This window comes from Eleutherodactylus coqui, chromosome 3, assembly GCF_035609145.1.
Source record: "Eleutherodactylus coqui strain aEleCoq1 chromosome 3, aEleCoq1.hap1, whole genome shotgun sequence".
Taxonomy (NCBI): Eukaryota; Metazoa; Chordata; class Amphibia; order Anura; family Eleutherodactylidae; genus Eleutherodactylus; species Eleutherodactylus coqui.
The window spans coordinates 299,625,209-299,648,751 of record NC_089839.1 but is presented as its reverse complement, the minus strand read 5'-3'; the positions used below and the strand labels follow the sequence as shown (position 1 = coordinate 299,648,751).

The window sequence follows — 23,543 nt, the reverse complement described above, 5'->3', positions numbered from 1 at the left end:
GACCACTGGCAATGAAAACTGGAGCTCAGAGCAGAGTTCTCCCTGTCACACAAAGATAATGCAGATATAATTTTAGACCTACAGGACTTACAGCACACAGCGTGATATATTAGACTTGATGGTTTTTCCTTAGCCAGTAATTGATTGATTTGAGTTCTATTGCCCTTGAATTACTATAAGTAGGAGCTAACTCTGCAAATCACTGTAATTAATGACTAGAACAATGAGTCGCTGGTGTTCTGCAGTTATGCGCAGGACTGATGTTATAGGCATGGAATTTGCAAATCATGGCTTTCCTATAGTTATGCCTCTTATCTCTCCTCTAGGAGCTGAGCAGCCGAGACAATGCAAAAAATTTATGAAAGATATTGCTACTTTTTAAAATATTTTTTATTTCTTTAATGTTCTGCTTTCTACCGTGTAAGAGGACAAGAGAGGGTAGAAGGACAGAATTCACTACTTAGGTATATAAGTCAGCATCACAACGACGTATTTGTTCTCGTTTGGTTTTTTTTCCTGTGAATTTCAGTTGCGCAAAAATAAAAAAACACTACATGCGAAATTCCCCCCGCCCCCAAAGGTCCCTATAGTAGTCAATGGGGATGCATAAATTTACATAAAACATGCTATAGGATGTGTAATCTTATTCCATACTTATTGAAAAAATGACCAAATATGGGATTGACAAGAAAAATGTTAGGTGGATTCACAACTGCCTGAGTGATCTTACTCAAAGAGTGGTCATAAATGGCTGCACATCCAAGTGGAAGAATCTGTCAAGTGGGGGACCACAAGGTTCTGTCCTAGGCCCAGTGTTGTTCAACATTTTTATAAATTATCTGGAGTAGGGAATTGAAGGGAAACTGATCAAATTTGCTGACAACACAAAGCTAGGAGGGATAGCTAACACTAGAGAAGAGAGAGAGTATTCAAAAAGATCTAGAAAAGCTTGAACAGTGGGCAGCGACTAACAGAATGGTATCTAACAAGGAGAAATGCAAAGTCCTACATCTGGGCAAGAAAAATGAAGAAATCACATACAGAATGGGAGGAATTGGGCTAAGCAGCAGCTTATGTGAAAAAGACTTCAGTATACTAATAGATCATAGACTGAACATGAGTCAACAATGTGATGCAGCAGCCAAAAAGGCAAACACAATTCTGGGATGTATTAAGAGAAGCATAGAGTCTAGATCACGTGAGGTAATTATCCCCCTCTACTCTTCCTTAGTCAGACCTCATCTGGAATATTGTGTCCAGTTCTTGGCAGCCCACTTTAAAAAAGACAGACAAACTGGAGCAAGTTCAGAGAAGAGTTACCAAGATCCTGAGCGGTCTGCAAAGCATGTCCCATGAGGAACGGTTAAAGGATCTGGGAATGTTTAACTTGCAAAAAAGAAGGCTGAGTGGAGACTTAATAGCGGTCTACAAATATCTGAAGGGCCGTCACAGTGCAGGGGGATCAGCCCTATTCTCATCTGCACAAGGAAAGACTAGAAGCAATGGGATGAAGCTGAAAGGGAGGAGACACAGATTAGATACTAGACAGTGAGGGGGATCAATGAGTGGAACAGGTTGCCACGGGAGGAGGTTCAAACAGAGGCTGGACAAATATCTGTCTGGGATGATTTAGTGAATCCTGCACTGAGCCGGGGGTTGGACCCGATGACCCTGGAGGTCTCTTCCAACTCCACCATTCTAGGATTCTAAAACACTCTGTAATTGCGCAGGAAAGAGAACACATCTGAAACTAATTAGACTTCTTAGCAATTTCAATAGGTGCATATTTTCTTGCATGCCTTGCGTCCAGTAAAAGTACAGTAAAATACGCCATTGCGCACATGAAAAGCATAGTCCATTCCACAAAAATGCTGCACTTTTATGCACCAAAGAATGCATACCCTCTTGTGACACAGAACTAAGTCCTCACTCTGATACTATCCCAATCCAGAAAACCTCGGCAGGGGTGCAGAAGCTCTATACTATGTGCCCCAGTACCCCTAGGCCTCCTTCACACATCCGAATGCATTTTCATATTCGCTCGGATGCACCATATAATTGCATGAATGAAGCTTTGACCTGATCTTTATTTGTGTATTTCAAGCAATTCACACGGGGCGCTGCGGCAAAAACATACTTAGAAGCGATAAAAAGCATTGACCGCTACGAAATATTTAGAATGACAATGAATTCCCTAATTAGGGTGCGCCGTCTTCTTTTCCCATCATTGTACGCAATGGCGCTATCTGCTGTCTAAAGCCAGTACTGCATGAGGTGACACATTGGATAGGCTCTGACAGCAGAGAGGTTGGCAATATACAGTAAGAGAACCCCAACGGACGTCTTCTACCATCTAAGCTGTACAGCCTTAAATCATAATGTCTTCAGACGTCAGACAGTGTGTTGGAAAGGGTTAACGTATAGGAATAAATACTACTTGTGATTCTTGCTCAGGGGTCCAATTACCTTTAGTGGGATAGTGTAGACGGAGAGTAGGCCTGGGAATCATCTGCTTCGTTGGGTCTGACACTATGGCAGGAGGCCATAATGGTTGTTACTAGAGATGAGCGAACGTACTCGGTAAGGCTGATTTCGCAATCGAGCACCGCGATTTTCGAGTACTTCACTACTCGGGTGAAAAGTACTCGGGGGCGCTGTGGGTGAGCGGGGGGTTGCAGAGGGGAGTGGGGGGGAGAGGGAGAGAGAGAGAGCTCCCCCCTGTTCCGCGCTGCTACCCCCCCCCCCCCCCCCGCTCCATCACGCCCCACAGCGCCCCCGAGTACTTTTCACCCGAGTAGTGAAGTACTCGAAAAACGCGGTGCTCGTTTGCGAAATCGGCCTTACCGAGTACGTTCGCTCATCTCTAGAACTTGTTACTAAACTTCCTCGCTTGGCTGCCTCCTGCCCTCCTGGACAAGTTCTTCTATTTACCAAGGGCTATTACATAGAAAATAAAACTTTTTGCATGCCTCTCCGCAGCCAGACACACATCGGCCCTCGTCTATTACACCCCCGCCTGTAAATGGATTTATAAGTAATGATTAAGTGAAAATTATCATTTTATGGTCGCCGTTTCCCTCTCGCTTCTACTGAGCGCTGGCGCTATAACTAAGATGCATAATTACAATGTACCGCTTATGAGTTTGTCCCCTTTTTTCTGTGTCATTTATTTTTTATAGGCAAATAAACATTTTATTATCTGTTATGGATTTATGGTAGTAAATTAGTAATTACTTGGATATTTTAAGCCGAGTTCTTCTAACTCAAACACAGTGCGATTTTTTTTTTCGGCTTTCAGGAAACATCGGGTTTGCATGAAAGTTTCATGGCAGTTTTTTATGGGCTCTTGTAAGAGAATCCATTAGGTTACACCAGTGGGAAATGCCGGCCACGTAAGATTAAGGACGCCTCGTATCGCTCACGCTTTAAATCATTGTTATAGCGCCACACATATCCTTTTGTTTCTGCATCGCCTTGTAGTCCCGCCGCTCCTGTGGTGTCTACTTGACTGTTACACCCTTTCTACCCTTTATCAGTGAAGGTATTTGTCCCGACCGCAAAGACGAAGATGATTATTTCATTAGCTGATATTAATAGTGTTGAGGGTTTCTGCCTCGGGCATCATGGATAGGAGCAGAAGAGGATCTGCAGCAGTTAGGAGGGAACCAAAAACATTTACATGAATGGAGTTTTCAAAAAGTTGCAAAATTGTTGAATTTGAAAAAAAATTATATGAATGACATCGTTAATAACAATATACATTATTCTCTAAGGGTCCATCCACACGAGCGTCTGCAAATCGGCAGCCGAATTCTGCAGCGGCAGAGCCACACTATTTTTAGTGCCGATTCGCATGCGGATTTATCCCTGTGGATTGGTTTTAAAAGAAAAACTATCCCCCCGTCTACATCTTTTTCCTGCTGCTGTTGATAGGCTCACCTGTATTTATGTTCTAAACTTGGTTCTGATGCTGTATTTATGTTCTGAGCTTGGTTCTGGTTCTGTATTTATGTTTCGTGCTTGGTTCTGCTGCTATATTTATGTTATGTGCTTGGTTTTGATTATGTATTTATGTTCTGAGCTTGGTTCTGATGCTGTATTTATGTTCTGTGCTTGGTTCTGGTGCTGTAATTATGCTATGTGCTTGGTTCTGATGCTGTATTTATGTTCCGTGCTTGGTTCTGGTGCTGTATTTATGTTCTGTGCTTAGTTCTGGTGCTGTATTTATGCTCTGAGCTTGGTTCTGATGCTGTAATGATCTTCCGTCATGGGTTCTGGTGCTGTATTTATGTTCTGTGCTTGGTTTTGATGATGTATTTATGTTCTGAGCTGGGTTCTGGTGCTGTATTTATGTTCTGTGCTTGGTTTTGATGATGTATTTATGTTCTGAGCTGGGTTCTGGTGCTGTATCTATGTTCTATGTTTAGTTCTGCTGCTGTATTTATGTCCCTTGCTTGGTTCTGGTGCTGTATTTATTTTCTGAGTTTGGTTCTGGTGCTGTATCTATGTTCTGAGCTTGGTTCTGGTGCTGTATTTATGTTCTGAGCTTGGTTCTAATGCTGTATTTATGTTCTGAGCTTGGTTGTGGTGCTGTATTTATGTTTCGTGCTTGGTTTTGATGATGTATTTTTGTTCTGAGCTGGGTTCTGGTGCTGTATTTATGTTCTGTGCTTGGATCTGATGCTGTATTTATGTTTAGTGCTTAGTTCTGGTGCTGTATTAATGTTTTCAGCTTGGTTCTGATGCTGTAATGATGTTTCATGCTGTATGTTGTTATGAATGTTATGGTGCTGTATTTATGTTCTGTGGTTGGTTCTGGTGCTGTATTTATGTTCCTTGCTTGGTTCTAATGCTGTATTCATCTTCTGAGCTTGGTTCTGGTTCTGTATTTATGTAGTGAGATTGGTTCTGGTGCTGTATTTATGTTCTGAGGTTCGCTCTGGTGCTGTATTTATGTTTTGTGCTTGGTTCAGTTTCTGTATTTATGTTCTGTGCTTGGTTTTGATGCTGTATTTATGTTCCATACTTGTTTCTGGTGCTGTATTTATGTTCTGAGCTTGGTCCTGGTGCCCTATTTATGTTCTGTGCTTGGTTCTGGTGGTGCGTTTATATTCTGAGCTTGGTTCTGGTTCTGTATTTATGTTCTGAGCTTGGTTCTAGTCCTATACTTATGTACTGAGCTTGGTTCTGGTTCTGTATTTATGTGGTGAGCTTGGTTCTGGTATACTATTTATTCACTGAGCTGTTCTGGAGTTTGCTGCTATCTCGTTGCTCTCTGCACAAGCAGAATACAGTCAGACTACCTATCAGTGTAATGTATGTCTTTTTTTATGATGGGGGAAGTGACCAAAAAAATCCACACAGGGAGCCATCTGACCTAAAGCGGGCAAATATATGCGCAAATATGCAGATAATAGAACCTATTGATTTCAATGGGCTCATTCTCATTTCCTTTTTTGTGCACACATTTTGCATGCACAGAAAAGTATGCAGCATGCTTTATTTTTCTGCGCATTTGCGCACCAAGGGTCCCCTCAGAAGTCTATGGGAGGTGTGCAAATAAGCGCTCAATGTGTGCACACGTTTGCAATACTCTATGCAATTCTGTGAAAGAAAGAACACATCTGGAACTCATTAGGCTAAATAGCCTTTTAAATTTGGGCGTGGTAATATCACACAAACTCTGCCCTGGGTATGCAAGACCTACACTAAAATGGACCGATACACATGCAAATCTACCTCGCTCATTACCCTGAAGCGTACGCAGTTGCACATATGCTTGAGTGAAGTCACCCTAAGGCCTCATGTCCACGGGGAAAATCCGGCCCGCCGCGGATTCTTCATGTAGAATCCGTAGCGGGTCCCTCCTGCCCCGCGGACATGAGGCCTAAAAATCAGAATTAAACTCACCTGCTCCGGACGATGCGGATCTCCCTTCCTTCGCGGCCGGATCTTCTTTCTTCGGCCCGGTGGATGTGCTCGGGCCGAAGAAAGAAGATCCGGCCGCAAAGAAGGGAAGAACCGCATCGTACGGAGCATGTGAGTTTAATTCTGGTACGGGTCTCCTGCGGATCTGGACGACTTCAATAGAAGCCTGCGGGAGCCGTCCGCGTGGGAGACCCGCACGAAAATGGAGCATGTCCATTTTTTTTCCCACACGCGGATCCGCGTCTGACGGGAAAAATGACCTCCGCAGGTATTTAACTACCTGCGGGTGTCCAATGCATCCCTATAGGCCCCGGATCACACGTGCGGGAGAACCGCTGGGGATTTTAAGCCCGTGGACATGAGGCCTAAATATGGATTTTGATGCAGAACTGCAGTCAGAATTAAGCCATTTTCAATTCTGCATCAAAATTCACAGATTAGAGGTGCAAATTTTGGTGCAGAATTTTCTGCCAGGTAGCTAATTCCGCTGCTGAACTCTTCCATCCTGTGTCAAAGGTCCTGTAAGAAGTGCCAATATAACAGAGGAAGGACTAACATCTATGACCCCCACTACGCATTTCTCTTTCTGACAGACTTGAGCTGTGTGACTATCTAGGGACTTCTTCACACAACCGTAAAATATACACACACTAAGCACAGCGAATAGAACCCATTGATTTCAGTGGGTTCACTCCCACAAAACTTTTGCGTACGCAGAAAAAAGTAGGACCTGCTTCACTGTTGCCTGTTGACACTCATTATATTACCGCTCTCCACCATGCTTCATTGCTGCCTGCAGACACTCATTATCATACCACTCTCCACCATGCTTCACTGCTGCCTGCAGACACTCATTATATTACCGCTCTCCACCATGCTTCATTGCTGCCTGCAGACACTCATTATCATACCACTCTCCACCATGCTTCACTGTGGCCTGCAGACACTCATTATCATACCACTCTCCACCATGCTTCACTGTGGCCTGCAGACACTCATTATCATACCACTCTCCACCATGCTTCACTGCTGCCTGCAGACACTCATTATTGTACTGCTATCCACCATGCTCCACAACCTGTCCTTGGTTGCAGAGTTCGGCTGCTACTCAACCAGTGTGCAGCCTCCTACACAGCTGCTTCTGTTTCAGTTATTGACTGTACTTCAATTTCCATGTCAAAATGCTGATCATTAACACTGGTTGGGTATAATTGGTGAATCCTAATCCTACAAAATCCCTGACTATGTACAAGTGTACCTAGAAGACCTGATGCTGTTGTGCAGGCAAGAAGCGGTCACACCAAATAATGGTTTGATCTAGATTTCTCTTTTGTTCTTTTGCATTGTGTCAATTGACAAAAATTAACTATTAACACTTCTTTTTTAAAAAAAACAAACATTCTTTGCAGCATTTTTCCAACCTGCCCAGAACTCTCACCTAGTACTGCAGGACATACAGTCTACACATCATTATATACCGGTTGCAGATGTAGGTAGACTCCCAGCGTTGGCCTCCCAGGATCCTCCCTCTTCACTTTTTATAAGGTCATTTGTTCTTTTAATTTATTTTTCTCCAAGAATTCAGAAACATAATCCGGCTAAATATTTCCAAATGAGCCGGGCCGATGCTTTAATCATACTTGATTGCGGAATATAATTATTTTCTGCCATTTAGAAAAGCTAATGGATTACTCGGCTGTCCATGCGGTGACAGAGGACAATGATACTGCCCTTTGGCATTAAATCAGAGAACATGGCATCGGTGCTTGCTTGACATGCACTAAGGGACAATCATGGGGGCGGCTCTTTATAATGTCATTATACCCAAAGTCCCCAGGTAGTTCTCAAAGTTCAGCCTTCAATTCCAGGGGCAGTAAAACTTTATCTTTACTGAAGATTAGAAGACATATATAAGAACTAGCGGCAGAATGGAAAGGATTAGAATACAATGAAAGTATCCCTGAAATTCTATAGGGTGCTGAACGGGGTGCCCTAAGCCTTTCTGCTACTTGAAGCGAAGCGTGAAACGGTGCCCCTCCCCAAGACGAAAAATATCACTTATTTTGTAGCATTCAAAGTGCCAATACACAAGATATTCAACACATACTTGAACTATTGAGACTTCTTGGAGGTGACAGAGTTATAGTGCTCCTAGTAGTGGCTCCTATTGTAAGTGTCGCCGTTGGTTGCCTTGATAGTAATAGTGACCCTCTTAATGACACCAGTACTAATAGTGAACCCATTATTGGTCCCTGAAGTAAAAGTGACCCAATTAGTGACCCCAGTAGTAATATTGACTCTGTTAGTGGCCCCAGTAGTAATAGTGACCCCCCATAGTAGCCCTAGTAGTAATAGTGCCCCACATAGTGGTTCCAGTAGTAATAGTGTCCCCATAATGGCCCAAGTAGGAATAATACCAATTATACCCTTGTTGTTGGCCCCAGTAGTACTAGTAACCCCCATAGTGGTCCCAGTAGTAATAGTGAGCCCCATAGTGGCCCCAGTAGTGTTAGTGACCCCCATAGTGATCCCAGTAGTAATAGTGAGCCCCATAGTGGTCCCAGTAGTAATAGTGAGCCCCATAGTGGTCCCAGTAGTAATAGTGACCCCCGTAGTGGCCCCAGTAGTACTAGTAACTCCCATAGTGGCCCCAGTAGTAATAGTGACCCCCATAGTGGCCCCAGTAGTACTAGTAACTCCCATAGTGGCCCCAGTAGTAATAGTGACCCCATAGTGGCCACAGTAGTGTTAGTGACCCCCATAGTGATCCCAGTAGTAATAGTGACCCTCTTAGTGGACCCCTAAGTCCATCTGTAGCTCCGGTCTGGCAATAGCTGCTGCTGTAATTAGACATAGTTGTCCCAGTGTTAATAAGGTTCTACACTGTGGAGCCTGTAGTGACCCAAACCTTCACCCTGCCCTACAGGAGGGGACCACAGTATCATACATATTTGGGAGGCATTGTCAGGCCTTCAGATTTTGCAGTGGATTTGACACAGAATCTGCATTATTTCCACATTGAATCCCCATCACATTCAAGGTCAGATCTGCATCCAATAATGCCCCTTTCATTTCAATAGGAATCTGATTTCAAATCCACATTGCAAAAAAGAGTCAGATGTCACCTTTGACACGGCTTCCACATTAGGTTTTTCGCCTCATTGAATCCACTGATAAAAATGCGTATCTGTGGCAGAAATCCATGCTGAAAAATGCAGATTTCCACTGTGGATTTCCATTAAATCCATGTTGGAATCTTCCACCACTTGATGCCTGTGTAAGGTCGGGCCATATGAGGCGTAAATGCTGCAAATTTACCGCAGTGGAATTGCATGTGGAAAATCTGCAGCGTTTACAGCAGCATCAAAGTGGATGGACTTTACCAAAACTGCAGAAGAAAAAACGTCATAGAATTTGCAGCAACATTTGACCTGCGATGTGGATTTTAAATCCGCAATGTGTCAATTGTTTGCTGGGGACTTTCACTGTGGAATTCACCCCTCTCAATGAGCAGGGTGGCTTCCGCAGCAAAAGCCGTGACAAAAGCACATGTAACTCATGCAGATTTTGTCAAGGATTGATTGCATGGATGTCTTTGTCAAAAAATCATAGTGTTTATGCTACGGAAATTCCACCACATGTGGTCGTACCCATGATGATAGCCCACCATTAGGGCGCCCACCCACTGGCGTTCGCGTTTTCCGCGGGGAAAAAACGCAGCGTTTTCGCCGCGTTTTCCACGATTTTTCCGCGCGTTTTTCGCGGCGTTTTCGCGGCTTTTCCGTTAATTTCCATTGACATTCATGGGTGCATTAGGAGAAAAATAAGGACACATATGCAACTGACAGTTCCTATGTTAAAAACGCAAACGCAACGCAAAAAAAACGCCAGTGGACAGGAACACATGTTATCTCTATGCCTGTGCAGGAAAAACGCAAAACGCAGGTAAAAAAACGCCAGTGGGTGGGCGCCCTTACAGTAGACCTTCAATATTAGAATGATGAAGGTCCACCTACTGGCGCCTACTGGGAGTGTGTTATCCTGCTTGGGTCCACCTTTGAGATATGGTAGTGCGATGGGTTGTAGCACATCCACAATATAATGGTGTGCCGTCAATGTGCCTCTGATGCATACTGGAGGTGGTCCTCTGTTGATGTGGATGACTCTACGTTTATAAGCTGTGTGACGCTGCAAAATGATGGAAAGATCAACCTGATTGCCACATCGCCTTCAGACCCTCGCTTGGTGTCATAGTTGCTGAGATAGAATCTCAATTTGTTACTGAGCACCTCAATGTACCATTCGTCACGCCAGGTAATTCTGGAGCGACACCACTGCTAGCGTTCATGATGATGGTGCGGTGTGAGGGGCAATCTTTAGCACATCTACCTGAAACTGTCATTGTTAATATTGGATCATCTGTCCGTAGACTCCACAGAGCGTTGCCAGCTGTGGATTGTGGGGCCACTATTGTATGACACCGAATACGTTGATCTTTGTGTTTTGACATTTTTGGCATCCCATTGAGTTTCTAATTTGACACAATGCAAAGATCAACCGACTATATGTATCCGGAGTGGGACACCGCCGCTATCACTCAGTGAATAATACAGCTGTTCTGCATAAGCAACCCGCTGTATTTTTCTCTGCGCTTACAGCCGGCGTAACGCTGTGAACTACCAGCGGGACATGGGTTGTAAGAATCTTATCAGTGCTGCCGACTGTGATAACAGCCTGCACCGCTGATAAGAGTTCATCGCTCAATTCAAGAAAACTAGAATTGAGCGAGGAATGACTTGTGCACGAAAACTGCCCGATGTTCGTGCATTAAGACGCAACGGTTAGTGCTCAAAAGGTGGCTTTGAGTGAACTTTGAGCGAGAATCGTTGGGTCTAAATGGGCCTTAAATGTGTACAGACAGTCAGTGATTGGCCGGCTTGGACACAAACCTCCCAGCCGATCAATCCATCCCCACTCCCACAGAGAAGTGCTCATGTCGGCATCCAGTTCTGAAATAACACTGAGCATGCACCTGCTTGTGAATCATGTGGGCCAGAGCTGACGTCATAACTAGAGATGAGCGAGCACCAAAATGCTCGGGTGCTCGTTACTCGGGACGAAATTTTCGCAATGCTCGAGGGTTCGTTTCGAGTAACGAACCCCATTGAAGTCAATGGGCGACCCGAGCATTTTTGTATATCGCCGATGCTCGCTAAGGTTTTCATTTGTGAAAATCTGGGCAATTCAAGAAAGTGATGGGAACGACACAGTGACGGATAGGGCAGGCGAGGGGCTACATGTTGGGCTGCATCTCAAGTTCCCAGGTCCCACTATTAAGCTAAAATAGCGGCAAGAGTGCCCCCCCCCCCCCCCCCGCACTGTCAGCGTAAAGATCGTTCTCCTCTGCCATAGCTGTAACAGCTGTGGCAGAGAAGAACGATGTTTGCCCATTGAATTCAATGGAGCGGCAATACAGCAGGTTCCACTGAAAGCAATTGGCTGCCGGTGATCGCAGGATGAATTGTCGGGAAGGGCTTAAATATATAAGCCCTTCCCTGCAATTCATCCAGAAATGTGTTACAATAAAAATATATACCGGCGTATAAGGCGACGGGGCGTATAAGACAACCCCCCAACTGTCACCTTATACGCCGGGAATACAGTGGAGCAAAGAATAAAAATCATTACTCACCTCCCCTGGCGTTCTGCGGCGCTCCTGCAGGCTGTCGCTCCCTGCTGGTTCCCGGCAGAACATTGCTTTCTGGACGCAGGGCTTGAAATCCCCACCTCCAGAAACACAGCCAATCACAGCCATTCAATGACATCATTGTCATTGGCTGTGATTGGCTGAAGGCACGTGTGTTTCTGGAGGCGGGGATTTAAAGCCCTTCGTAGAGAAAGCAATGCTCTGCCGGGAACCAGGAGGGAGCGACAGCCTGCAGAAGCACCGCAGAACGTCAGAAGAAGTGAGTAATGATTTTTATTCTTTGCTCCACTGTATTGCCGGTGTATAAGGTGACAGTTGGGGGGTCGTCTTATACGCCCCGTCGCCTTATACGCCGGTATATATTTTTATTGTAACACATTTCTGGATGAATTGCAGGGAAGGGCTTATATATTTAAGCCCTTCCCGACAATTCATCCCAGACGTTTGTATTCATTATTTTTTTTGCTATTTGCACTTATTTATCTCCACATTTTCCGCATTTGTACAGCCTGGGGGAAAAAAAGCTACATGAATGACCCAGGCTACTGAAAAAACACATTAGTAAAATAAACCTGCTTGCTGATGGTTTCCAGGCAGCGACAGAATTGTTCAACACTGCATCACATTCTAAGTAAGAGATAATCACCAGGACATAAGGGTTTAAGCCTGTAATACAAATTGCTACTGGGCCTGTAAGGAAATGTTAGAATTACCTGGGCTTAATACATTCTAAAGCTAAAATTAATTACATTAAAAAAGTTTGTTTAATCATATTATGCGGATAATCAACAAAGGTAAATTGGAAAGTTCCTCCTATGGAAGCTGGGTGTAAAAGTTAATAAATTCAGCTTATATTCATTATGCACTCGCTAGTTATAATAATTTACTGTCCATTGCAGGGCTTTATAAGCAATGTAATTAAATATAAAAAGCACATTAGAATTATAATGAGTAATTAGGGCAACATAACTAATATGCACAAAAGTCCCACAGCTCATTAAAATGTTAAAAGACAAGAACCTATTCCTGCAGATTATTTCTCATACCCTCTGTGAGTGTGTGAATGCCACCGCACCTAGAAGAGCCTCACTCCCCTCCCTGACATTTACCAATCGCATGCAGAGCGTGGAAGGATATTAAACCCGGCGGCCCTGATCCACCGAGGACTGATTGATATTAAGTGGGATTTCCCAACAGGGGGGGTTGGTTTTGTGAGTGACAGAAGCAGTTAGCCATGGTCATTTCTACTAGTGTGACTATAGCATAGAAACATTGTAACCAGAGCTGACCATAGTATGGAAGCATAATCACCATAGTGTTGGAGCATGATGGACGTAGTATAGAAGTATGATGACCATAGTATGGAAGCGTAATCACCATAGTGTTGGAGCACGATGGACGTAGTATAGAAGTATGATGACCATAGTATGGAAGCGTAATCACCATAGTGTTGGAGCACGATGGACGTAGTATAGAAGTATGATGACCATAGTATGGAAGCGTAATCACCATAGTGTTGGAGCACGATGGACGTAGTATAGAAGTATGATGACTATAGTATGGAAGCATAATCACCATAGTGTTGGAGCACGATGGACGTAGTATAGAAGTATGATGACCATAGTATGGAAGTATAATCACCATAGTGTTGGAGAATGATGGACGTAGTATAGAAGTATGATGACCATAGTATGGAAGCGTAATCACCATAGTGTTGGAGCACGATGGACGTAGTATAGAAGTATGATGACTATAGTATGGAAGTATAATCACCATAGTGTTGGAGCATGATGGACGTAGTATAGAAGTATGATGACTATAGTATGGAAGTATAATCACCATAGTGTTGGAGCATGATGGACGTAGTATAGAAGTATGATGACCATAGTATGGAAGTATAATCACCATAGTGTTGGAGCACGATGGACGTAGTATAGAAGTATGATGACCATAGTATGGAAGTATAATCACCATAGTGTTGGAGAATGATGGACGTAGTATAGAAGTATGATGACCATAGTATGGAAGCGTAATCACCATAGTGTTGGAGCACGATGGACGTAGTATAGAAGTATGATGACTATAGTATGGAAGTATAATCACCATAGTGTTGGAGCATGATGGACATAGTATAGAAGTATGATGACTATAGTATTGAAGCATAATCACCATAGTGTTGGAGAATGATGGACCTAGTATAGAAGTATGATGACTATAGTATGGAAGCATAATCACCATAGTGTTGGAGCATGATGGACGTAGTATAGAAGTATGATGACTATAGTATGGAAGTATAATCACCATAGTGTTGGAGCATGATGGACGTAGTATAGAAGTATGATGACTATAGTATGGAAGCATAATCACCATAGTGTTGGAGCACGATGGACGTAGTATAGAAGTATGATGACTATAGTATTGAAGCATAATCACCATAGTGTTGGAGCATGATGGACGTAGTATAGAAGTATGATGACTATAGTATGGAAGCATAATCACCATAGTGTTGGAGCATGATGGACGTAGTATAGAAGTATGATGACTATAGTATGGAAGTATAATCACCATAGTGTTGGAGCATGATGAACGTAGTATAGAAGTATGATGACTATAGTATGGAAGCATAATCACCATAGTGTTGGAGCACGATGGACGTAGTATAGAAGTATGATGACTATAGTATGGAAGTATAATCACCATAGTGTTGGAGCATGATGGACGTAGTATAGAAGTATGATGACTATAGTATGGAAGCATAATCACCATAGTGTTGGAGCACGATGGACGTAGTATAGAAGTATGATGACTATAGTATTGAAGCATAATCACCATAGTGTTGGAGCACGATGGACGTAGTATAGAAGTATGATGACCATAGTATGGAAGTATAATCACCATAGTGTTGGAGCATGATGGACGTAGTATAGAAGTATGATGACCATAGTATGGAAGTATAATCACCATAGTGTTGGAGCACGATGGACGTAGTATAGAAGTATGATGACTATAGTATGGAAGTATAATCACCATAGTGTTGGAGCACGATGGACGTAGTATAGAAGTATGATGACTATAGTATTGAAGCATAATCACCATAGTGTTGGAGCACGATGGACGTAGTATAGAAGTATGATGACCATAGTATGGAAGTATAATCACCATAGTGTTGGAGCACGATGGACGTAGTATAGAAGTATGATGACTATAGTATGGAAGCATAATCACCATAGTGTTGGAGCACGATGGACGTAGTATAGAAGTATGATGACCATAGTATGGAAGCGTAATCACCATAGTGTTGGAGCATGATGGATGTAGTATAGAAGTATGATGACTATAGTATGGAAGTATAATCACCATAGTGTTGGAGCACGATGGACGTAGTATAGAAGTATGATGACTATAGTATTGAAGCATAATCACCATAGTGTTGGAGCATGATGGACCTAGTATAGAAGTATGATGACTATAGTATTGAAGCATAATCACCATAGTGTTGGAGAATGATGGACCTAGTATAGAAGTATGATGACTATAGTATGGAAGCAGAATCACCATAGTGTTGGAGCATGATGGACGTAGTATAGAAGTATGATGACTATAGTATGGAAGTATAATCACCATAGTGTTGGAGCATGATGGACGTAGTATAGAAGTATGATGACTATAGTATGGAAGCATAATCACCATAGTGTTGGAGCACGATGGACGTAGTATAGAAGTATGATGACTATAGTATGGAAGTATAATCACCATAGTGTTGGAGCATGATGAACGTAGTATAGAAGTATGATGACTATAGTATGGAAGCATAATCACCATAGTGTTGGAGCACGATGGACGTAGTATAGAAGTATGATGACCATAGTATGGAAGCGTAATCACCATAGTGTTGGAGCATGATGGACGTAGTATAGAAGTATGATGACTATAGTATGGAAGTATAATCACCATAGTGTTGGAGCATGATGAACGTAGTATAGAAGTATGATGACTATAGTATTGAAGCATAATCACCATAGTGTTGGAGCATGATGGACCTAGTATAGAAGTATGATGACTATAGTATGGAAGCATAATCACCATAGTGTTGGAGCATGATGGACGTAGTATAGAAGTATGATGACTATAGTATGGAAGTATAATCACCATAGTGTTGGAGCATGATGGACGTAGTATAGAAGTATGATGACTATAGTATGGAAGTATAATCACCATAGTGTTGGAGCATGATGGACGTAGTATAGAAGTATGATGACTATAGTATGGAAGCATAATCACCATAGTGTTGGAGCACGATGGACGTAGTATAGAAGTATGATGACTATAGTATGGAAGTATAATCACCATAGTGTTGGAGCATGATGAACGTAGTATAGAAGTATGATGACTATAGTATGGAAGCATAATCACCATAGTGTTGGAGCACGATGGACGTAGTATAGAAGTATGATGACCATAGTATGGAAGCGTAATCACCATAGTGTTGGAGCATGATGGACGTAGTATAGAAGTATGATGACTATAGTATGGAAGTATAATCACCATAGTGTTGGAGCATGATGAACGTAGTATAGAAGTATGATGACTATAGTATTGAAGCATAATCACCATAGTGTTGGAGCATGATGGACCTAGTATAGAAGTATGATGACTATAGTATGGAAGCATAATCACCATAGTGTTGGAGCATGATGGACGTAGTATAGAAGTATGATGACTATAGTATGGAAGTATAATCACCATAGTGTTGGAGCATGATGGACGTAGTATAGAAGTATGATGACTATAGTATGGAAGTATAATCACCATAGTGTTGGAGCATGATGGACGTAGTATAGAAGTATGATGACTATAGTATGGAAGTATAATCACCATAGTGTTGGAGCATGATGAACGTAGTATAGAAGTATGATGACTATAGTATGGAAGCATAATCACCATAGTGTTGGAGCACGATGGACGTAGTATAGAAGTATGATGACTATAGTATGGAAGTATAATCACCATAGTGTTGGAGCATGATGGACGTAGTATAGAAGTATGATGACTATAGTATGGAAGCATAATCACCATAGTGTTGGAGCACGATGGACGTAGTATAGAAGTATGATGACTATAGTATGGAAGCATAATCACCATAGTGTTGGAGCACGATGGACGTAGTATAGAAGTATGATGACTATAGTATGGAAGTATAATCACCATAGTGTTGGAGCATGATGGACGTAGTATAGAAGTATGATGACTATAGTATGGAAGCATAATCACCATAGTGTTGGAGCACGATGGACGTAGTATAGAAGTATGATGACTATAGTATGGAAGCATAATCACCATAGTGTTGGAGCACGATGGACGTAGTATAGAAGTATGATGACTATAGTATGGAAGTATAATCACCATAGTGTTGGAGCATGATGGACGTAGTATAGAAGTATGATGACTATAGTATTGAAGCATAATCACCATAGTGTTGGAGCATGATGGACGTAGTATAGAAGTATGATGACTATAGTATTGAAGCATAATCACCATAGTGTTGGAGAATGATGGACCTAGTATAGAAGTATGATGACTATAGTATGGAAGCATAATCACCATAGTGTTGGAGCATGATGGACGTAGTATAGAAGTATGATGACAGTAGTGTGGAAGTATGATGAGCACAGTATGGAAGTATTAAGACCAAGGTATAGAATTATGAAAAGCATGGTAGAAAAGTATCATGACCATAGTGTAGATGTATGATGATCATAGTATAGAAGTATGATAGGATTATATTATAGAACTATGGTGAGTATAATATAGAAGTATGATGAGATTATATTATAGAAGTGTGAAAAGTATTCTACAGAAGTATGATGATGACCATAGTGTAAATATATGAGGAACATAGTGTAGAAGTATGATAATCAATCATATTATAAAAGTATGATGAGCATACTGTAAGTCTATGATATCAGTGCTTTAGAAGTATGACCATAATGTAGAAGTATGATGATCACAGTATAGAAGTATGATGAGCATAGTATTCGAGTCTGATGGGCATATATTATAAAAGTATGATGAGCATAGTGTAAATGTGTGCGGAACATAGTGTAGAAGTATGATGGGCATATAGTATAGATGTATGATGAGCATACTACTGAAGTATAATGACCATAGTGCAGATGTATGAGGAACATAGCATAGAAGTATGATAATCATAGTATAGAAGTATGATAATCATAGTATAGAAGTATGATGAGCATACTATAGAAGTATGATGACCATAGTATAGAAATATGATTTTCATATTGTAAAAGTATGATGACCAGAATGTAGAAGTATGAGGAGCAGAGTGAAGTTGTACAATGACCATGCTATAGAACTATGACCATAATGTAGGAGTATGATGAGCACAGTGTAGAAATATGATGATCATATTGTAAAAGTATGATGACCAGAGTGTAGAAGTATGAGGAGCAGAGAGTAGAAGTAGTATGACCTAATATAGAAGTATAATTGGCATATTATAGAAGTAGGATGAACATGATGTAGAAGATAGATGACCATGGTGTAGTAATACAAGGAGCATAAAGAAGAAGTATGATGACCATAGTGTAGAATTATAACAACCATAGTATAGCAGTATAATGACCATGGTGTACAAGTGTGATGACCATACTGTAGAGGAGCACAGTGTAGAAGTAGAATGACCATAGTATAGAAGAATGATGACCTTAGTATAGAAGAACAAGGAGCACAATATAGAAGTATGATGACCATACTGTAGAAGTACAAGGAGCACAGTGTAGAAGTACAATGACCATACTATAGAAGAACAAGGAGCACAATATAGAGGTATGATGACCATAGTGTAGAGGTACGAGGATCATAGTTTAGAGGTATGCTGATCTTAATGTAGAAATATGATGACCAAGGTATAGAAGTAAGAGAAGGGTATGATAGAAGTTTGATGATCATAGCATGAAAATATGATAACCATAGTATGGAATTATAATTGCCATAGTATAGCAGTATAATAACCATAGTCTAGAAGTGTGATAACTATACTGCAGAGGAGCACAGTATAGAAGTATGATGACTTTAGTATAGAAGTACAAGGAGCATAGTTTAGAAGTATAACTAGACATATGTAGACAAATGAGGAGCATAGCATAGAAGTATGATAACCATAGTATAGAAGTACTGTACGAGGACCCTAGTGTAGAAGTATAATGATTGTAGTATAGAAGTATGATAACCATAGTATAGAAGTACTGTACGAGGACCCTAGTGTAGAAGCATAATGATTGTAGTATAGAAATAGGATGACCATGATATACTGTAGAAGTACGAGGACCATAGTATCGAAGTATGATGTCCACATGATGACTGTAGTCTAGAAGTGCTGTGCCATGACTCTATTATAGAATAAAGGTAACCAGACTAGGGAAACATAAAAAGTGATTGACTGTACACTGTATATAATGGCTTCCTTGTAGGATGTCTTCACTATACGCCCTGTGGAAGTAAAGTATTACATCTTAGCAGGTTGAATGAGATACTACCCCTGTTTCCCTGAAAATAAGACATACCCTGAAAGTAAGACATAGCATGATTTTCCAGAATTTTTGAGGATGCAAAATGATTTTTCAGGCGTTTTGAGGATGCTTGAAATATAAGCCCTACTCCAAAATTAAGCCCTGCTAACATTTAATTAAAAAAGTCAATTTAAATAGTGTCCAGGCTGCTATACAAGTAAAAAAGTTAAACCTTTTTGAACAAAAATTAATATAAGACACTGTCTTATTTTCGGGGAAACAGGGTAAAAATAAGATGTTATTGAACCTCCACAAGTATATTGGGGCATATGAATTGTGATAGTTTTTTAGCTTACCAAAATTGTGACTTTTTGAAGCTTTACGTTGGGCCCTGCCATGTTTTCAAAAAGTGGGTGGGGTAGGCTGTGTGGTGTGTCCCTGATTGGACCATCAGATTTCATAAATATATACTAGAAACTGGCCAAAACTCCTGTCAAAACCTACTCAAGTTTAAAGTTGGCATAGATTTCAATCCGGGGTACCGAGGTAATGCCAGATGCGCAAATCTCAAAATACATTTGTCACAATTAGTGCAAAGTGTTCTTATGCTGGTCTAATTAAATAGGCCGCATTATTCTCATTTTGGCATCTCCCCATTAGAGATGGGTGCGCTTACTTACGTCATCTGTGCCCCTTATGGCCATGCACTAAATAAGAAGTCTTTGAGGTGCTCATGTGTTATATTTCTCTCCCTCACTTCCTTCTGCAGCCGTTCCCGCTGTACAATTATTTCGTTGATCATGTTTGCAGATATAGCTAGAGCCAGGTTGGCACCTACCGCCTATGCTGGCAACACATTGACTTATGAACTGCCAGATGGTCTTGTGTTTTATTGCCCTGGTGGCTGCAACACAGGGGGTTATTTGTAAAGACTGGAATACATGCATGTCAGATTTACTGTTTTCCATTTCTCTGGATTATTTTATAGAAGGGGATTCATTGAAGTAAATGTGATTCTACATGTCTGTGATTGAGGCACGCATCTATTGAGATCTGTGTCACTTGTTCCAACTGAAAACTAATTAAAAAAATTTTTTGTAAGATGCCCAAAAAGTTTTAACTGTCAGCTTTCCCTTTGTATCATAAAGTAATAGAAGTTATATTTTAGAAGATACAAAGTTACAACTTGGTACCTGCTTCATTTGTCTGTTTAATGACCCCCATACACCTTAAGTAGCCGTGGGCCGAATCTTATTTGGCTGGCAGTTATTTCTCCTGATTCTCCCAAACACATGAGAGCTTGGTTTTGCGAAATATTAGTGATGAGCGAACCAAAAAAATAGAACTCTGTTCTGAGTTGCACTTTGCCAAAAGTTTGGTTCTGTGCCAACCAAACCTTGCTTGGCCAAGCCCACTAAAATATTCTCTTCTTTTTCTTATTCTTCTCCCTTTTTGCTCTTCTTCCTCTTCCTATTCCTTCTCCCTTTTCCTTGTGTACGTCTTTTTCCTTTTCTTTCCTTTTCCTCTTTTCCTTTTTTTTCTTCATTAACTTTGCCTTAAAAAAGCTCAATCATACACAGATGCATTCCTAGGTGACCTGAGAGTGTCATCCAGGGGTTTTACGGCTCGTTGACAGTGTTTTGCCTCAGTTTTAGGATTACTGGTTAAGTTCTGGTTCTATTCGAGCAAATTCTGTTTTTTTGCCAAAATTCGTTGGAAATGGCTGGACCAAACTTTTGAAAAGTTCACTCATCATTACCAAATTTTCTTGCGTTTGTGGAGAAAGTCGCTGCCAGACCGCTCTCATGGTGGCTTTTCCCAGTGGAAAAAAAAGATCAACTTTTGAAATGTAAGGTTCCTGATACTTCCTTCCCCTGACATTATCTGCCACAGGAAGTAGAGAGGCCCCAATATACATCCAGCAGTCATCTGCTTACACGGAAATCAGTGAGTTAGGACCACTAAAGCCTAATGTGTATGGGAGCCTTAAGGCTATAGATGTATTCTTCCTTAACCTGACTGGCGCAGCACTCTACGTTGTTATCCTAGCACACCTACACTATTTGCGTAGCACGGTAATCAATAGACTACAATGGGCTGCAAAAATAACATAAGCCACGGAATGAGTGTTTGACTTGCCAAGTAATCAGCTGTCGGGCACTAAATGTTTGTTTATTGAAGACTACTTCTGTAGGGCTACATGGTCACTTGGCTGTCATAATGAAATTACGCAACATCAATGTTGGTCTCTGGGGAAAAAATGTCTCGGGCAACCAGTATCAAATGCAAGAATTCCGGTCAATACTGAGTTCTTACAATTGTTGCACAACCTTGAGGTTGTACGCTGTTAGTGCTGACCCACAATTTTACTATCACCATCCGGCATAATAGCCTCAGCCCTAGACAAGTGGACATTTACTATGAAGACCATGAATGTATTGGATCTACATTATCTGCTGCTCACAACACTGAATCTCAAGAACCTTTGAAAAGTTTTGGTTGGCCAGTTTCGGCAAAAACGCTTGGTTCAGTCTGAAGCAATTTGAACCAGAATTCACTAGTACCCTTGAAACTGGTGTATATGACTGTCTAAGAGCCATAAAAGTCCTCCTACTCCTCCTGAGCCACACTTATTTGACAAACCACCCAAGGTTTGGGTTTGTAACGAACCGAACGTTTAGCAAGGTTCAGCCCAAAGCAGGGTCCTACTGTCCCGGTTCGCTAAGCACTAATCAAGATTCCTGGGGCTTAAAACGTCAAACTAAAGGAATGTTACATTGATGCATACAGTATGTACCATATGTATATCACTGTGTTTCTTAAGTTGCATTGACTGCTGTTTTTAACCGTGATTCTTGTTTTTTCTTCAGTTGCACCAACAATTCTTGAAATAACACCATCGGGGGTCTCTCTCGGAAAAACAGGACTCATCAGATGTGAAACAGCGTCCGTCCCTACTCCATCATTTGAGTGGTACAAAGGGGATAAGAAGTAAGTTGCTGTTATACTACGTTACTGTATATGAGCTGGGTGTAGCTTAAAGGGGTTTTGGCAAGTTCTAAAGTTATCCAAAGCATAAGGAATAACTTCACAATTGGTGGCAGACCAACCACTAGGACCAACGATCTCAGAAACAAGGGTCCCAAAGGTCCCCACACGGATGAAAGCGGCAGTAGTGCATTCGTGCCACAGCTCCATTCCAATCACCACACTGGAGATTGCCATTTAGTCATACTCCACCATTTCCGGTGCTTCCATTGAAATCAGTGCAGCTATGGTGTACATGTGACCATTGCTCTTCATTCCTATGGGAACTTTCTGGAATCCCGTTCTCGAAATTGGTGGGGATCCCAAAATTTAGACCCCCTTTGATCATAAAGTATTTCCCTATTCTATGGATAGGGGATAATTTTAGAACTTGGTACAGCGCCTTTAAAGGCAGTATACTGAATTAGAAAAACATGCCTGCTTCATTCAAGCAGCGCCCTCCCGTCCATAGGTTGTGTCTGGCATTGCATCTCAGTTCCACTGAAGGGAATGTGAATAAGGACTTTTTTTATATGGACCGATTATCGTTGGGATTCTCGCTGTATTGTGGGAAGCTGATCGTCTATGAAGGACTGCCTGTTCACTGTGGATGGAGGCGGGCGGTTGTGATGTCCAGCCTGCTCTGCCTCCATTCACTAAGTGATCCTCGCTTCTATGTGAATGTACAGGAGCAATTATCACTGGTACGACTGTTGGGAACTGTGTAAAAGGACTCTAAGCTGTAATACCACACACAACCTGTGGAGAAATGTGGCGCTGTTATGGAAGACAGAAGCCATGTTTTGCTACTTCTACACAAACGTTTAACACTGGGAACTTTATGCTGGTGGTCTTGATTTTGTCTAAAATCTATACTATTCAATGCTATTCTTAATCTTGATGACTACTGCTTGGACTGACTACTTTATAACAGACACTATATAGCAATGTGTTATAGAGAAGAATCTACACTGCATTACAGTAGCTCCGATAAGTGGTTAAAAAAAGTGTAATCTACAGGTTAGGTCATCAAAAGCTGATCGGTGAGTATCTGCCATCAAGGACATTGACCAATCAGTTGTTTGCTGAACAGCTGTCGCTGTGTACTGGGCAGGAAGCAGACAGCTCTGTACATTGTGCAGTGGCCTGTCATGGTATTGCAGTCACAGCGTCTATTCTCAATGGGAGCTTTGCCTGCAATACCACGCTAGGCCTCTGCACAATGTACAGTGCTGTCTGCTTCCTGCTCTGTACATAATGACAGCGGCTCAGCAAACAGCTGATTGGTCAATGTCCTTGATGGCAGACACCCGCCGATCAGCTTTTGATGACCTAACCTATGGATTACACTT

General features: G+C 41.7%; 1 protein-coding gene across 2 annotated transcripts in view; it reads left to right on the top strand.

Moving 5' to 3' along the window:
- The window catches only part of NEGR1 (neuronal growth regulator 1), a 561,497-nt gene that overhangs the window by 443,794 nt on the left and 94,160 nt on the right, over positions 1 to 23,543 (top strand). For both annotated transcript variants that reach the window (XM_066597782.1, XM_066597781.1), the window contains exon 5: positions 22,035 to 22,155. In XM_066597782.1, the coding sequence (XP_066453879.1) occupies positions 22,035 to 22,155 (121 nt within the window). The remainder of the gene's footprint in view (positions 1 to 22,034; positions 22,156 to 23,543) is intronic.